Source organism: Notothenia rossii (genome assembly GCF_949606895.1).
Source record: "Notothenia rossii genome assembly, contig: scaffold_552, whole genome shotgun sequence".
Taxonomy (NCBI): domain Eukaryota; kingdom Metazoa; phylum Chordata; class Actinopteri; order Perciformes; family Nototheniidae; genus Notothenia; species Notothenia rossii.
In genome coordinates, this window is record NW_027640294.1 from 163 (window position 1) to 19070 (window position 18908).

The 18908-nt window shown below is 38.9% G+C and overlaps 1 protein-coding gene across 1 annotated transcript; it reads right to left on the bottom strand.

The window, feature by feature from the left end:
- Positions 1 to 471: 471 nt before the first annotated feature.
- LOC307026836 (E3 ubiquitin-protein ligase TTC3-like) lies at positions 472 to 17801 on the bottom strand (the record flags this gene model as incomplete). Its single annotated transcript, XM_079694973.1, has 15 exons — positions 472 to 1269; positions 2415 to 2529; positions 3863 to 4050; positions 4987 to 5088; positions 6122 to 6206; positions 6937 to 7040; positions 7869 to 7965; positions 8317 to 8385; positions 11858 to 11997; positions 12607 to 12756; positions 13170 to 13238; positions 13329 to 13911; positions 17347 to 17502; positions 17583 to 17662; positions 17754 to 17801. Coding segments are annotated over 15 exons (2121 nt in total), but the record flags the coding sequence as incomplete, so codon positions are not given.
- Between the last annotated feature and the right edge of the window lie 1107 nt (positions 17802 to 18908).

An 18908-nucleotide genomic window follows, 5' to 3' on the forward strand; every position in this document is an offset into this window, starting at 1 on the left:
CTTCTTTTTTTTTTTTTTTATTTTAAAAGTGAGTCCGTGGCCCGTGATGGCGGGTGTTATAAATTAGATTGTATAATCATTTTTCTTCATATTTTATGTATTCTTCATTGTTTGTTCAATACTAAAAGGGTAAGTCCCACAAATGAACTGTGATGGGATTTGTTTTCTCTCACCAGTGAAGGCAAATGTTGATTTTAAAGATGAGATTTGTTTGTTTGTGCAATGCCAAAATCTCATGACCTTTATTCTATTATTTATTTGTTCTCTAGTCAAATTTCAGGTTTAACATTAATTATAACGGTGCTATAACGGTCTGTTTGCATTGACAATATGTGCTATTCACGCGGCACACCTGATGGCGGGTGTTATAAAAGATATTCCATAATCGGTTTTCTTCATATTTTTTATGTATTTTTCATTGTTTGTTCACTAACAGGTCCAAGAAGTCCACAATTGCATTTAATACTCATTTGAAATGTTAACTATATTGTAAAGCGCTTCATGGGAGTAATTGTGGGATGATACATTTTCAAAGTATCACGATATGTATCGGTATCGTTCAGTGGTATCGGTATCGTAAAAAAGTCAACGATATGCATCCCTACTTCATAGACATGTTTTTGATATATCTTTATATATCTGAGACCTATGCTATTGCCTAAAAATAGCATGACCTTTAACTTTAGTATTTTTTTTAGATATATATATATAGAAATGTATTAATTAGGATAAACCCCTTGAGATGCACCATGTTGTTTTCAAGGGGGTCCCGACAAAAGCAACGTCTTACAGACATACATGGACAAAATAACAGAAATCAAAGCATGACAAACCACGTACAGTCTGTTAAGTAAAATTCATCAAGTCATAAACAACCATTACAATTTGATAGACATTAAAACGAATAAGACTCATAGATCAGTTTCATCAATAACAAGAACAGACCGAAAGTGAGATGGTAATGCACGCTGAAACATACCCAATGATGCAAGGGATCTAATTGTAGAAGGTAAATTATGCTTCTTAGGTAACATTAAGCTGTCTTTGGCTCTTCTCTGCTGTAACAATGTAAATGTTCCCTCTGTGGGACTAATAAAGTTATTCTGATGTTCTAGTGTTCTCCTGCAGGTCTTCCTAAGGACTGATTTCAGGACTTACTGCGTCAGAGTGTTTGACTCTCGGGTGTCCCATCGGTTGCCAGACTGGCGCGGCGCACTGAGCCGGACTGCCACGTCCTTTGGCGTTCAATTTGGCCGCATTTAGCTTCTCCTGAAAGATAAATAAAAAATATGATATATAAAATTTAAAAAAAGGAATTGTGATTTTCACTTTTTTTGACATTTCTTTAACATTCAGAGCACTACATGTTTAATACATTCTATGCTATGGCTTAGGCTATGGATTTTTTAGGACATACTATAATACGGCTTTTTTCCCCGACACACTATGTATGACTTATTTTATGGCATTTTTATAAAATAACATAGTATCACATGTTTTAAGACATATTATGGAATTACATTTTTACATATTATACATATGTGTCATGGCCAGAGGTGGGAAGTAGAGGAGTACAAATACTTTGTTACTGTACTTAAGTACATTTTTCTGATATCAGTACTTTACTCTTATTTTTCTGACGACTTTTTACTTTTACTTCTTACAGTTTGAACACAAATACCTGTACTTTCTACTTCTTACATGTTGAACACAAATACCTGTACTTTCTACTTCTTACATGTTGAACTCAAATACCTGTACTTTCTACTTCTTACATGTTGAACACAAATACCTGTACTTTCTACTTCTTACATGTTGAACCCAAATACCTGTACTTTCTACTTCTTACATGTTGAACACAAATATCTGAACTTTCTACTTCTTACATGTTGAACACAAATACCTGTACTTTCTACTTCTTACATGTTGAACACAAATACCTGAACTTTCTACTTCTTACATTTCCCAAACAGGCTGGTTCCTTTAGTTTGAATGTGTGTTTAGTGGCGTGATCATTATTATTTAGAGTCATTGCGTGCCTATTGATTTGAACACGATCCGTGTATCCATCATTTCCTGGTCTTCTCTAAAGAAGAGGGACCAATGAAAACGTTGTCATGTTGCCGTTGGTCAGCATGGAAACATTCATTAGCTAACAATTACATTATTGTTCTATTAATATAAAGGGAGGTCAGGGACTCTTTAAAACAGCTGCTAGTTATGGGTACTTTTTACTGAAGTACATTTCAAAGCTCAAACTTCTTTACTTGTACTTGAGAAAAAAAGTTTAGTCCGTACTTCTCCTTTTACCAGAGTATTTTTAAAAACGAGTATCTGTACTTCTACTTGAGTAAAGGATGTGTGTACCATCTCTGGTCATGGCTGAGGTCTGAAAGTTTGGCCTTTAACCCTACCTGATGGTCCAGGATCAGCTGGGTCACCCCCCCCACCATGTCCTGCAGAGCCATGTTGTTCAGACTGCCTCCGCTGGAGAAACGCAGGTCCTGAACGAACCTCATCAACTCTGGCCTGAAGATAAACACAGGAAATGTATTTTAGTTTCTACATTTGATCTGCGAGTGTAAACCTGCCATTCAGTTTAAATTATGAATCGTTTGTACATTTTAGTTACCTTTCTTTAACAAAGTTTCAGCTTTTATGTAAGGGCAAGTTGAATAATGCACAATGCTTGATAAGCATAAACAAGTAGAAACTATAGCCAGACTGGTTTTTGAGGCAGAAACGTTTACCTTACTCTTAAAAGTCTTAAAACGATGTACAGTATGTGCCAATATATCATGAACAAACAACTCAATCATGATGGAGATATACACGTGTGTTTGTGTGGGACATGTTATAGTTTGAAAAGATAAAAGTTGTCTATTTTTCTAAATGACCTTGTATAGATGAGAGTAACACCTACGTCACTTCCAAGAGCCTGATTACGATGGCCAGACAGGCAAACAATTACATTAAATCATTGGAAATCGACGATCGGGGCTCGATATATGGTTAAATTAAAATCAGTAGGCGAGGCTGTAATTTGGCCAGCTGTTACTCTCATGAGCGAGGCGGAAAATAATAGTTTTATCGTGCCAAAAAGCTGCCGTGTCGTTTATTGCACCTCAAACATTAAAACAAATCCAGAGTTCAGTGTTTCTGTACTTCCTATAAGAAGAAAGGATCTCTGTGGCTTCAGGCTCGATCGCCAGTCAAATGACAGCGTTGGGTTTCCCCCATAAGTGGGCGGGGCCGAAAAAGTGACGTAGATGTTACTCTCATCTATGGACATCGATCGCCTACTGCTATATATTTAACCATATATCGAGACCGACCTTCGATTCCCAATGATTTCATGTAATTGTTTGCCTGTCTGGCCATCGTAATCGGGCTCTTTGAAGATCCAAAAATCCACGGTTTTCTTACATTTCTGATTGGATTGGCAAAAACTTCAGAATTTGCATTGACCGACATTCAAATGACAGCTTTGTGTCTCCCAAAAGTGGAAGGAGTCGGACTTTTTGCCCGGAAGTGACGCATGTGTTACTCTCATCTATACAGCTACCGTCCTGCAGGCTCTTATAACATACACTCTACTGAAGTCAAATGAAATACCAAGGTCTAATAAAAAAAGATCACAGGGTTAAACCGTCTGAGGTAAACTTGGCACCAGTTCAAACATAAAGATATTGTCGTCGTTTATTCAATGTAAAGTGTACGTTTGAACACATCAACGATGCAATTAAACTATGCATTATTAGTTTTAAATGATATTAGAGGAGAATAATATACCGGGTAAATACCATGGTCTAAAAAAAGGTCACGGGGTTAAACTGTGAGGAAACGTTGTCATGTGCGGTACCTCTTATAGTCGGGGAACATGGAGACCAGGCGCTCCATGGCTTTCTCAAACACAGTGCCGTGTGCAGACTCCATTGTTCTGGGGGGGGGTTTGTGAGGAGCGGCTGCAGATGGCTGGGAGTAGGAGGGGAGGCTGTGAGAGGCTGAGGGCGGGGGGGTAGCTGCAGACTGTCTGGCAGCAACTGACACCTGAAACATTATCAGAAGAGAACAGAGGGTTATTATTGTCGACTTGTACATGTGATGTTTTGGGTCTTTTGTGTTTCTCTTATTTTCCTACGATACTGTTAGGATTGGCTGTGAATAAGAAAATATGAAGGACAGAGCATCTATTTCTATTTATTTTAGTTTTGTGTCTTTAGCCATCAGGCTAACAACAAAAGGTCAACAATGTGACACAATTACTGGACATAAAATACACTGTTTTCACACACACATGTAAATACATCTAATATGTATATATGACTAAATATGTATATATATATTCATTTTAATTAATATCTTATTTTATCATTTTAAATGTGTATCTTTGATTTTATTAATCCGTGTTAATCTGTGCTGTCCTCTCTTTCATCCTTACCCTGTTGCTGTCAAACTACTGAATTTCCCCACAGGGGTTATTAAAAGGTCCATCTTATCTTCTCTTGTTGTTGTTGTTGTTGACTTCCAAATGATTTTGCAGTTGTTTCTGGTAGATGTATTTTTCTTTTAGAGATAAACAAAGTACTTCTGTGCCTATTTGATGTTATCGTGTAGCAATACATGTAGTGGTTACTCTGGAAGACTAAAGTGTATTCCTAAATGAACACCCTCAAAAATAATCTCTTTATAAATTGCTTGTATTGTTTACAAATAGGACTGCACCGTTTCCTTTCTTCCAACATTAATAACTGCATCCTAATGCACTAATGCACATTCTCAAAGATATTGAAGTGACTGTTATTTTGTAAATATTGATTGTTGTGCTTTTATTTAGGTCTTAATGTGTGCATATGTATAAATGTGTCTTTGATTCTGTATATATATATATATATATATATATATCCATTATATTATATCTCTGTACACACAAACTAAAGGATTGACAATAAAGTTGACTTTGAATTTTGATATCTGGTATCTTACCGGTGCAGCAGGAGGGTTCGGCTGGTTGCTAACGGCGACGGGAATTAACTCGCTGACTCTCCTGCCGTTCTTCACTTGGTCGAGCTGCTCCCGGTACTGCGCCTGTTCAACGTAAAACAGTCTTATAAACGCACATCGTTCCTTCAGACATCTTTAGCACATTTATTGTAATTCATTATCACAAATCGTCTCGGCTCTCATCGCTCCAGATTTACAAAAAACTAATTAATAAAAGAAGCCTAGTAGCATTTTTGGTTTATAAGATAAGATATACTTTATTGATCTCAAAAAGGGAAATGTTGAAGTTGCAGCAGCATGTAAAACAATAATGGCACATCATTAGAAATAATAAAAAAAAGAGTAGAAAATAAACAATTACACAATATAAAAAAGAGTGAAGTTGACTGAAGAAAAATATCTGTTAACTACCTGACAAATAAAACACTGTTGAAGGGCTAAACTACAGCTACCAGAATATAACAAGTGGGATATTATTTATATTTAGTGTTCAAGAATGGCATATTTAATTAAATATAAATGTGCATCACGTGTAAATGAACCATGGGTGCTCGAGTTGACTGCCTGAACTAGATGGCAGTTTTTGTGTAGAAACTGAAAACTGAAAACTAACCTACATCCCGACTTCACAAGAGGCTTAAATAATATTGTTATTGTTCTTTGAGAGTGAGATGTAGTGGAGAGCACAATAAGATATGAGCACAAGCCTCTCAGTGTGTAACGGCCCGTCCACACTACAGCTTCAAAAAAAGCTTGCCGGCGGGCGTGTCTGAAGCTCGACCAACAACCAATCACATGAATCTCCCGCCCCTGACACACAAGCAGCGGTTTGATTGGCTAGAGCTTGTACTGGCATATGATTTGATTGGCTGACGCTTCCACCGAAAGCTTTAGAAGCTGCAAAAGTTGAACATTGCTCAACTTTTGCAGCCTGAAACGCCAGGAAAGCTCCGCTATGCTACACACAATTCAGTTTGGCGAAAAGCGAGGCAACGTGACCCCATTCAAAGTGAATGGGCAGACGCGTTGGAAACCGTTTTTGAAGCTGTCGAAGCTGTAGTGTGGACGGGCCGTAATGGTCTTGTTTTGTTGCAGTGTGTGAGATGCATTCAAGTACCTCAGCAGAGGAGATTTTCTTTTCAACTTCCTGGATGTTAACTCTGCAGCTGTTTCGTGTTAATTCCTCGTCTGGGGTTGGGTATCTAGGGAATGACACAAGGACATTTACACAATAAATCAAAGCTGATCAAAACCTTTGTATTCTGAGTGAAAGTTTTCAATTCAAAGGTTTTATTATTAAATAGAATATGGGATATGTACAAGAACAGAATATGAAATAATGTAAATTAAATACGGTTTATTGCGGTGATAACTATTTATATAAATTAGTAGATTGCAAGATGACAACAGGAATGTTTAATAAATGATCAGAAGACAGCAGAGTTATTGTCGACTTCCAATTGATTTCACAGCCGTTTCTGGTAGAAGTATTATTCTTTTAGAGATAAACAAAGTACTTCTGTGCCCATCTGATCTTATAGCAATAGATGTAGTGGTTACTCTGGAAGACCTAAATGTAATCCTAAATGAACACAAATGATGTCTTTATATATTGCTTACAAATAGGGCTGCACTGTTTCCTTTCTTCCAACTTTAATAACAGCATCATATTGATGTTGATGAACTGCAACAAGCTGTAGTGGTAAAATATCTGCAGCAATAGATGTAGTGGTTACTTTGGAAGTTTAATCCTAAATGAACACAAATAAGGTCTTTGTAAACAATACAAGCAATATATAAACAGGGGCACTTAGCAGAGCTCAGGTGTTGAGCAGTCTTGTGGCCTGTGGGATGAAACTGTCCCTGAGTCTGGTGGTTTCTGTGCGGATACAGCGGTACCGAAAGCTTCTGATTTCCTTTGTGTTTTTTTACCTGTTTGCTGCTTCGTCCAGTTTGCTCAGCAGAGCCTTGGCGTTGGCCAGATCTCTGTAGAGGACAAACATACCCTGATCCCGACTGCTCTCCACCACCAACACCTGAGGAGGAAAACAAACAACAGGCTTCAAAACTCACACAAACCTGATGCCATATGTGACCCGCTCTATCGAAATCAGTTGGAACGGCTCATTTCAAAATAAACGTGGATTTGCAGAAAAAAATTGTTTTTCAGGGTTCGGGGTTTCGTTTGATTTTAAATAAACAAAGTCTTGGCTTTCAGAATATGAAACTTGTTTTGGCAAATTCCGATGATAAATAAAACTTTGAAGCTTGTACCTGCATAATATTACACACACACACACACACACACACACACACACACACACACACACACACACACACACACACACACACACACACACACACACACACACACACACACACACACACACACACACACACACACACACACACACACACACACACACACACACACACACACACACACACACACACACACACACACACACACACACACACACACACACACACACACACACACACACACACACACCAGAGAAGAGGAAACTATGAAGGCCCTTTTCTGAAAATGATGACTCGGTGACAGTCATTATATAATGTGACATATTTCGCTTAAAATTTGGAGTACAACAACAAACCTGATATCATTAGAAAGCTGGGAATCTCCTCTTTCCAACAGGGTATATGTACAACTCAAAATATATCTTCGGGTCAATGCGATTTCGATAGAGCAGGTCACATTTGTGTTGTCTTTGTGCTGCTAGAACAGCCACATTTCCCGGTAGTCAAATTTGTATATTCAGATTCACAAAGAATAAATGTCAAGACAAGATGAACTCTCTAAATTAAATGTGTTTTTTTAGCATCAACCCCTAAACTCTTACCTGAGCGGAGTGAGACCTCCTGGTGGCCGAGGTCAGCGAGACCTGACAGCGCTTTATCTCGTCCTCCAGACTCATCTTCTCGGCTGCTGATTGATTGCTAAAAAAAAAAAGAGAGATAAAAACAATAAGAAAATGAGTTCATCAAAAAGCCTAGGAGCATTTTCAGTTCATAAGATAAGAAATACTTTATAAATACAGCTAAGACAATATATAAAAGTGGGATATTATTTACATTTAGTGTGCAAGAATGGCATATTAGATTCAATATTAAGGTAAAATGTACAGTGAGAAGTTATAAGTCCTGTTTTTCAGGCCTCAGGCTCGAACATGACATGCCCAGAACAAATGACTAGAACTTCTAAAAAGGGGTAAATTAATAATATTTTTTCTCAAAGCAATGATAAACCCGGGCTTAAAAGGTTAAAAAAGATAATGCTTCATCACTCACCTCAGCTCAAGGAAATCATTCAACTTATTTTCAAAGCTGTTTTTCTTCTCTCGGATGATTTGGGTAAAACTGAGGAAAAAAGAAAAGACAAAATAAATGAAAAAGTGATTTTTAACAAGTTACTCGCTGACCATTAACTCGATCAAGATACAGAGAGGAGAATTATATTTGATGCAACTTTAGTTACATTTCCATGACTTTTCCAAAACTTTGGGAAAAATATTGTTTTCCATAACTTTTCCACAGTCTGGAATTAGTATTTTGAATTTCTATGACTTTTCCAGGTTTTTAATGACCGTAAGAAACCTGGAGTGGAGTGCACCAGCTGGGCGTAAAAAAGTAGGTCTGAAGTCTAACGTCGGGCTTAGGTACGTCCGACTTAGTGATTCGAATTTACACCGAGTGCACCAAGCCTGACTAGCCTAGGTCGTAGCTGCGCCTGGTCTTAAGATGCGCGTCCACGTGAATACACGAGAAACAGTCATTGTTGCCAAGCAACACACATCTACATAATTTAACACTTGAAGTCCTCCATTCAGAGCAAACTAAGATTTGGATAACGAAGTCATGGATAACAGAAACCAAGAGAAGAGAAAAATGACGCCCACACCCCGAAAAAGAAAGAGGGATTTTACAGAGCTACAGCGTGAACTGGTGGAGAAAGAGATCGTTCGTGTGGAGGTGGGGACCGCAAAACTGCAGCGGAACATGAAAAAATTGAGCTGGAGAAGGATCAGCAAAGAATCACTGAAGAAGACAATTTGTCATTCACCATTCTCTAATCATATTTGTTATCTAATGTTCTTGTGTGTTTTTTTTTTAATAAAATAGGCTATAAACCAGCCTAATGAAAATATGTGGTCACAATGGGAGCTTATTGAAATGCAATTGCAAAAAAACAGCGTTCATATTACAAATATACAGGACAGGGCTATATGTTGTTTATTATGTGATTGTGATTAACTCGTCCACTGATATCTTCACGGATGCCAGGAGGATTTTGATGCTTCTTCTTGTGTTAGGTAAATATAATTCCTAAGGCGGCGCTGGAGAGCCAAGGAAACATGTCTAATAGCCCGACATGCAGTTGTGCGATGAACATTAATCATGTCTCCCACAGTATTAAAGTAAAATCTGAGCGCAATCAGCCCCTGCAAGGTTGGGGAGAGTGCAGCGTTTCTGTCTGATCCGTTCTGTTGTTGAGGGGAGATCTCCTCGATTAAATCAAAAAGGGCTTGTCTGCCGAAACGGAACCTCTCTGTCAGCTAGTGTTCATTTTGTTGACTAATACTATGACGAAATATGTTCGTCAACTACCGTAATTTCCGGACTATAAGGCGCACCTGAATATAAGCCGCAGCAGCTAAATTGAATGATGTGTACATATATAAGCCGCACTGGACTATAAGCCGCAGGTGTTTTAATGTTTAATTACCATATGTAAGGGTTCGTGCACAGAGGGGATTGTCGGGAAAGAGATGGCTGTTTGAGGAAGCTCCCATTTATTAACATTTCAACAAACAAGTTGCATATTTGCATAACGTATTCAAGTGTTACCATTTAGTGCGATAGTAGCTACAGAACATGTGCTGTGTAAACTGTACTGTATCACATAGCGTTTCAGACACACAAACTTTTCAACTTTCAAACTTAAACGGTGCGCTCCCAGCGCACGTACCGGCAGTGATCTACAGCAGTGGTTTTCAACCAGTGGTACGGGGACAAACTGTCTCGCTCTCGTAATGTTTGTCTGTCTTCTTCTCGTTCTGTCTCTCGCATCACTCTCGGTTCCACTTTCACGCGCTACCTGTCTCACTCTTTTCCGGCCTCCAGCTTTTCCTGCTGGAATCCGCCGCTTAAAGGTGGGGGGCGCGGACCGGCCATAGAGCCCATAGAGTTAAAGGTGGTGGACTGTAACCTGTAAAATCCATAGATTTAGGAGGTCCCCTAGTCGCTGTTAGCTGTAAAAATCCATAGATTAGCCGCACCGTTATATAAGCCGCAGCGTCGAGAAATGGGAAAAAAGGCGCGGCTTATAGTCCGAAAATTACGGTACCTTTTTTTTCCATGACGAAAACGAGACGATGACGAGACGGCAGTAAACAATAACTGCAACGAAATCATCATGCAATATCGTTGACGAAAAGTGACGAGACGAAAATGTAGTTTACTAAATCAAAACTATGCCAAAATCTCTCTTTACTTTCGTTGACGAAAAATGAGGAGACGAAATATTATCAAAGATAACGTTACATCTCTGATAGTCAGTTTTACTCCCAGTAGTTCCATTTCCGGTGCTGCGGCTGGGCAGCAGCTGTGTGTCTGTGCTGCGCGCGGCGGTACATTTGAATTACACCGGGCAGCGGCACACTCTGAACTGTCAGGAAGACTCGGGTATAACTCATGGTCTAACTAACCTTATTTAACAGAAAATAAAATGGCAACAACAGGGCTTGGGAGCAGTGGTCGCTCTCACGTTAACCGAATACCCCCCCCCGTCAGCGCGAGTGGGTGATACATAAAAATAAATAAATAATAATATTTAATATTTATAAAAACTCGACGGGTAATAATGGATTTTGACGGAAATGTTACAATCCTGTCCGTCAAAATGACTGACAACGAAAAAGTCTGAAGCCACCACTGCTTGAGAGAAAGAAACAATGTGATATTTGAGCCCATTTTCGCAACAATGAGGCGGAGAAAAAAAGCGAATGCATTGTTTCATCAGAAGGGAAGCAATGTGGCCATAACACAGCTGGTAAACACACCACAAACCTGACCGGATACTCTGCAAAGCTGCTTTCTCAATCATTCAACATGTGTTTTTCATCAAATAAGGACAAGCTATAATCTTATTTATTTACTAAAATGACAAATTATTGTTTTTGGCTAGACTAGTTTGACTGAAATGTTCTATATAATCTGATGACTAAAAAACACTCAACCGTTTTCATTGACAAAAAGTAGACTAAAATAATTAGTTTTCTTTGACTAAAATATGACTAAAATGCTCAGACTTTAAGTCGACTAAAACTTGACTAAATAAAAACAGGATGAAGGTGACTAAATATGACTAAAACTAAAAAAGACATTTAACACAGGACTAAGACTAAAACTAAATAAAAAAATAGCTGACAAAATGAACACTACTATCAGCTCACTGAATAGATGTCCAGTGGGTTTGTTCGATCACGGACGACTCTCTCGTCTTAATGCCCTTTCGTTGTTACAACATGTAAACAAGACTCACTGCCAGTTATTTTCCTTCTTGCCTGTTTTACGTTACTATGGATACTAGTCTCTCTTTCCGATTTACACCTGCTCCATACTAGGCGTAAAAGTTACACCCGGGCACAACGCATACGCGGCTTAAGTCTAAGTCGTGCACTAGTGATAACTTTAGTTTGGTCTTAACCTTCGGTTCTACGTCGGACGTAGAGTTACGCCCAGCTTACGCACTCCACTCCTGATTGTTAGTGAAGTAGTCATTCTACAGTACCTAAAGTAAGACATTTGTTCACCGAGTGATTTCTCTCACCTCCTGAGTTGAGTCACCAGATCCTCCGTCTCCACCTTCAGAGCCTTCAGACCCTCCTGGTTCGCTCTCTTCTCCTTCTGGTCCTTCTTCACCTCCTCCTCCAACTTCTGCTGGAACATCCCCAGCTCCTGATTGGTCACCTGCACCGCGGAAAACAACCGGACACACTTTCAGATACAGTCAAAGTCAAAGTCAACTTTGTCAATTGTTCTGTTTGTGTGTACAGAGATATAGAAATACCGTTTGCCAAAATCCTGAGTACAAAAACAAATATGTATATCCTATATATACACAATCAAAGACACATGTATACATATGCACACACTATGACCTAAATAAAAGCACAATAATCAATATGTAAGGGATAATGTGCAGCGAGGCAGTCATTATGGGGAAAAGAACAGCCGACAGGCAGATCAGGATCCCGACGGTTATGAATAAAGTTCAATCGAACCGACTTGTTTGGGCAGATGTGAGCGTCCTTAACAACGGTCAATAAGTCCTTGACAGCGGTCTGTCTGTTCTGGATTAACAACGTGACACATGTTCTGAATTGACCAATCAGAATCGAGTATTCATTTAAGCCATGTAATAAATACAAAATAACAGTCACTTCAATATCTTTGTACATTAGTGCAAGACTGTCCATAGCAGTGTAAAAAAAAAGAGAGAGCATAATTTGTACATGTTTGGTTTAAAGTAACATGTAAGATGTTATAATTTGTCAGTATAACAGCGTATGGAGCTACCTGTATGTTGGTGGTGATCTGCTGAACCTCTCCTTCCAGGACAGCAAGGTCTTCTTTGTGCGTCAGGTTGACTTTGTCGCAGTCTTTCGACATTTCCTTCATGCTCTGCTCAAACACCCTTCCGTACTGTTGCGTTTTGTTGATGTCACCCTGTATCAACAACAAAACATGTTAGTACTAAAAAACAAAAACACTTAGATACGTAGCAATAGATTGAAGCAAATAAATGCCATACTAGGTTTAAATATCAAGTTTCCGTAGAACATTTGATATTCATTTGTTTTCATCTAAACAAATCATTGTTTAAACAAATCTAATCCGTTTATCTAAATGAACAGATGGAGATGCTAAAGTGCCATTAGGGTATTGCACAATAAGGGGCATTGCCATGAATAGTCTACCATGCTTTTATCATTCAGTCTCCATTAAATAGCTCGTACAGCAGAAAACAAGTGAAAACCTAATTGTTAAAACGTATACTTTAAGTGTCTTGGTCACACGAGACATCTGGATCATGAATCTTTGTTGACATTAATGCATGAAAACAAATGAATACAACTCACCGGGCAGCTCTCAAAACGCTCGTGAAGCTCTGTATTCACCGCTACACTCCTCACGGTCTCATTGCACGTCTGTGTTTGAAACAAAAGAGCATTTTAACTTCCCACACAATTCATATTTCATCTAGTTCATTTTAAAATGACAAAGTGTTTGGAATGTACCTGTACAGCGGCATGTTTCTTCAAAACTCTTTCATCAGATGAAACGGACGATGTTTCAGAAGCTCCTCGATCCCCCGCACTGCGAAGTAGATCCAACGCTCCGTAGTCATCAGGTATAAAGTAAGGGTCTTGCTTTTCATCATCACCATTACTCCAGGCGTAAAATTGATTATTAACTCCAACAAAGGCAGGCGCATGAGGCAGGGGGGCAAATGCATATGGATTTGGGAGGATGGGATGGACATTCTGTGCGTATGAATAACCGTTCTGATCGCAAGGGAAAGCACTAAAACTACCCTCGTCCAAACCAGGACACGGATACTCAATGTCGGGATCGGTGATATCGTCCAGGTCGTCCAAACTGGCTCCGTGTCCGGCCTGCTGCAGAGTGACGGCGTGTTTAGCCAGGCCGATGCACTGCCCCATCTTTATGAAGCGCAGAGAATCCAGGAGGAAGACCTCGAAGCCGCCCACTTCCTGGATCTTGTCTTTAGCAACGACAGGGAAGTTCTCCAGCTCTCCCACCAGCAGAGGGTCCTCAGCGACCAGCGGACCGTGCTCCTCCAGGATCTGAGCGAAGTAGCTGTGGAGAAACGAGCAATTATTATCATCATCAGGGACTCAGGGACAGTTTTATCCCGCAGGCCATAAGACTGCTAAACACCAGAGCTCTGTTAAAGGTCCCCTGTTAAACAGTTTTTCCTCAATATATTATAAGTCTCAGATATAAACAAACAGTGGCGGGGTGCAGCCCCACCTAGTGTCAGCAGAAGGTATTACAAATAATGATTACAAAAAAATGCAAAAAACATAACAAATATATATATTTTAAGATCATGCTTAATCATCTGATTTGTCTGTAGATTTCTGTTTTAGTCTGTGTTCTTCTAATTAGTGTCTACAGTGTGTGCATATTGAGCTGTTTAGAGCCATGTGGGACAAAACCCGATCATGCCCCTCCCTCTCACTGTCAAAGTGAATGGTGACTGTAAAAACGACACTGCGCATGCTCAGAGTATTGTCCTATTTAATGTGTGGCAAAAGAATAATGGCAGTGAGCTGCCATCCCCACCATACGTCATCTCACATAATTCAGAGCTGATTGGCTGTGAGTACGTGTGGCGCGAAAAGTGTGGTGTGTGTGAAGAGAAGAGCAGACGAGAGACGCGTCCTAAAACCTGGAAGTAAGCTGCGTATGGCTTCCCTCGACAAAAAAGCCATGAGATTTCTCCATAGGATTTTAGAAAATAGCTCGAAATAAGATCTGTGGGAAACGTAGCTGTTAGATGAATGCACGTTTTGTTCAGCCGGATAATATCCACATGTCTACCCTACTTTTATAATTTTCGAATCATAAATCTATCGATTAGATTTATGATAGACTTTTGAAACTACAAGAAGATAAGGAGGACTTTTACAAAAAAGTAATAGAGATTTTTGTCCAGAAAGATAGGCAAATGGACTTCATCTTCAAGTCAAGGTAAGACTGCAATTGTATTGAAAATCTTACTAAGAGAACAATTCAATATTTAAAAGATCAAATTACATTTTTTGGGTATCCTTTTGTTGAAGTGTCTGTTTAAAATTAATCGAAGCATCAGACAAAAAAAGCTTTTGAAAATAATGTTATGTTTTGATTTAGGTCAAAATATAATATTTGTGAACCTGAAGAGTCAGTGCGTCACCAGCCATGAACCTCACTGCACGTCACTGCAGAAGCTTATATATAGACAAAACATGTCTCTGAAGTGTTTGGCTCGAAACACCAAGCAGATCATTGTAGCATCCCATAGGGCTGCTCAATTAATCGTATCTTAAATCGCAATTACGATTATGGCTTGCAACGATTACGAAAACAACGTAATTAATTAAAACTATTTCTTTCTTTTTTTGGTTTTTCAGTTGAATTATACTTAAAGTTCAGGGTAATCAACTGTTAAAAACATACTGTTCACATTTTTTTCTCTCCAATAAATGGATGTTTTCAAAGTCAAAGAATAATCGCATTTAATAATCGCAATTACAATTATTGACCCCAATAATCAAGATTATGATTTTTGCCGTAATCGATTTTTGCCCTAGCATCCCATTAACAAAAATTGAGACAGAAATACTGTGGAGGAACCAAAGCCATTATATTATCTCTGCTCTATTGAAAGCCATCGGACTCCTTTCACAAGAAACGTAATTTAAACTCACAGGACACACAAACTAAGACAGAGGTAGACCACACCCATTTGTTTTCTGTGAGGTTAAATTACAGGTTTTGTAACAGGTTGCGTTGAAAACGGCATTAGTTCCCAGTCGGAAAGGCCTGTATTATGGCAAAGTAAATCAGTGACAATATCTTTTTGATAGCAAACACTTAAACTTGTATTTATTGGTATTTTGAGGCTTTTTTTAGAGGCTAGAATAAAATGTGCCCCATGAGTGTGTGCCTTGAAGCTAATTTTTATAGTGGCCAAAGGGTGTTACTAGACAGTGAGACCCTTGTATATTTAAACAAACGTCACTTTACGAACACTTAAATATCACACGTTTACTTACTTTCAATTTGTTCCTTTGTATTTTCTTTTATGCCAGTGATGTTAATGTCTCAAATCTTTATTTTACAGTACTTTGGTCGATGTTGGTTGTTGTGAGTTATAAGAAAATGTGTACTCAAATTAGGGGTGGGCGATATGACGATATATATCGTTGAGACGATATTAGGTCTCCACGATATTAGGTCTCCACGATATGCCTTTTCAGAGATATCATATCGATCGTGATACAGAGAGTCACTCAGTCATAGAATGTGAGTGCTGCGAGTGCACCAGGGTAGTATTTTCTTGGCGGCCATGACGGCCATGAGGTCATTGCCCCTGGGTCTGGCCGTGAAGCCCCGAAAATAATTGTACGTCCTACGGCCACCATGGCCTGCGTGCCCCTGATACTGTTAAAATCTCGAAGTTGCTTTAAAAGCGTCAGAACAGTGGTTTCTGAAGTGCATTATGCTGCGTTCACAACGGACGCGATGCGAATATTCTCACCCCTGCTGGAGTTTCACCGCGGCTGTCAGCTGTGTTTACTCCTGACATTCAAACAGGACGCGCTGGAGAGGGGGCGGGGCTTATATCCATGTAAATACTGTGGTGGAAACCAACTACGACAAAATTAACCTATTTTACCGTGATTTAATTGCAATAGATGTTTCAAAATGATGCCGAAGTAACTAAATAGTGATAACGGTTAGTAACAATCAAGCTGTCTAGTCAGGATTCAGACAGTATTGCACTTCATTTATTGTCTTGGTTGAATCTGTTGGCTTATATTTTATTTTATCAATAAGGTATTTATATTGTTCAGTCATGCTAAAGTCTTTGATTGCACTTCAAGCCTAAAGTTTACATTTGAATTGTTTGGCACTGACTTTTCCTCATTGATGTTTTACTCTCCTTTTCAAGTTTATTGATGTTACATCAGTGCTAGTGCTACCTAAAACAGAATGTGAATCTTTATACTGAGAAACTGTGCCTTGAATATTTTATTTTATTCAGCAAAAGAGTGCACTTTACTTGGTGAAGAAACCAGTTTTAACGTTTGTTGTGTAGGGTGTAGGCCTACCAACTTGAACACTGAGGAAGCCATATCAAAATTCCTGTTGAATTGTTCATTCAGGGATTCATTGCAGAATTAAAACCAGCTTGAAATGGTATTTTGGTCTGTTACTCCTTTTTATTAGGTTTGTGTTAAGTAACGTGAAAAATAACCATAATAACCGACATGAAAAAAATATCGTGATAAATATCGTCTATCGTGATACGGCATGAAAAAATTGATATATTATATTTTTCAATATCGCCCACCCCTAACTCAAATACAGTAAAGGTTGTCTATTTTATTGGTTTTTATGACCTATATATATTTATGTTGCAATGTTCGAGAAGCCTGTGATCTAAGCTTTGTATTGCCATATCTCTAGCTAACGTGCACAAGACAAAAAAGCCTTGACTTGGAGAATGAAGGTTGTACTCACTCATACAAACTCTCTTTGGTCGGGTCGGGGTTGTTGTCCAAAATGTTTTTATAGTGACTTCTGTGTCTCGTGGTGTTGTACTGGTCCTCAAAAAAGGCCACTTGCTCTCGAAGGTGACTCGGGACACTGAAGGGATCACCGGGGTGAAGGAATGATCTGTTGGTGCCAAATCCAGACATTAAAATAACCGTTATAATTCTTATCTGCGTTTCTAATTTGGAGGTTGAGGGACTTACAAAGTGTCATCTTCAAAAAAGTCTTGGTCCCATTCCTCTCTCTGCGTTTGGCTGCTGTTTCCAGACCAAACAATAACACCCTGAGAGGAAGATGAGAGGAAACACTTCAGAGAGACGCTAAAAAAAGACAATTCTTTATAAGCTATGAGGGAAAATTTGAATTCTTTGCACCTTTGGTCCTTTTTTCTTTTTCCGGGCTCGACTCTTCAAAGGAGAATTCTGAAATCAAATCATAATGAATACGAATCAATTGAAGTTTCATTCATAGTATACAACATATGGCATCTTTTACACAATTTGGGTGTCAATTCTACTTATAAAACACTTGACATAAAACGGATAAGTCAAATCAAACAATCTGATTGGCTCTTAGCTGTGATATAGTGAGCGTATATCACGGGTAGAATTGTAGTTACTTTTCACAAGTCAGTATCCCTCCGCGTCTGAGAAACAGCTACAACCGTTACAACATTACGTCCGATACGAAACAAACTAACTAACAAAGCTTAAGATGGAAACATTTAAGGTTAACTTCGACCTCCAGGGGGGTCTTACTATGGAGGAGTGGATTGAGGAGTGCCTATCTCCAGAAAGCACCTAAACGACGACATGCAGAGCTACGTGGAGAGCAGGTAGACCAACAGGAAAACAACCGAAACTAACCATTCAAAAGCTTTCTGATGCAGGTCTTGAAACAAAGCAGATAAATGATGACCGTTAGTGGCCACAGGTGCGAAAGCCGAATCTCGGGGACCGGAGAAAGTGGAGCAATATTCTCGCCACACCAAGCAACAGCCTAGAACAAGTAACCACGTAACCCATTCTACTGATGCTGGACAGGTTTTCAGTGGGTGCACAATAAACGGCAACATACAAATTTATGTAAATAAATAGCCAAATAATGGATCAACGCCGCCTGTCTAATATGCTCGCTAGCTGTTAGTGTTGTTGCATAGCAACCACCTCACATGTTTTGTGAGGAAAGCAACGAAGGGACTATTATATTTTTAACATCATTATTTACTAATAACAACTATTTATATTAGAGTGTGTATTTTTCTTTCATATTGCCACACTGGGTAACCGTTTTATAAAAGCAATAGCTCACTTCAGGCCGTGGTATAAAGATACTACTACCCTACTACAACAACTTACGATATGGTGGTAATGTAATCATTAATATATTGACTGACTTTAAAAAAGGACTACCGTAACCATTTTAAATTCAAAAGGCAACCATCTACAGTCTAGTTTATGAGCTTTAAACCAAATACCAATATGTTTAAAACTTAACAGCATATGGTGTCTTTCACACGATTTTGGGGG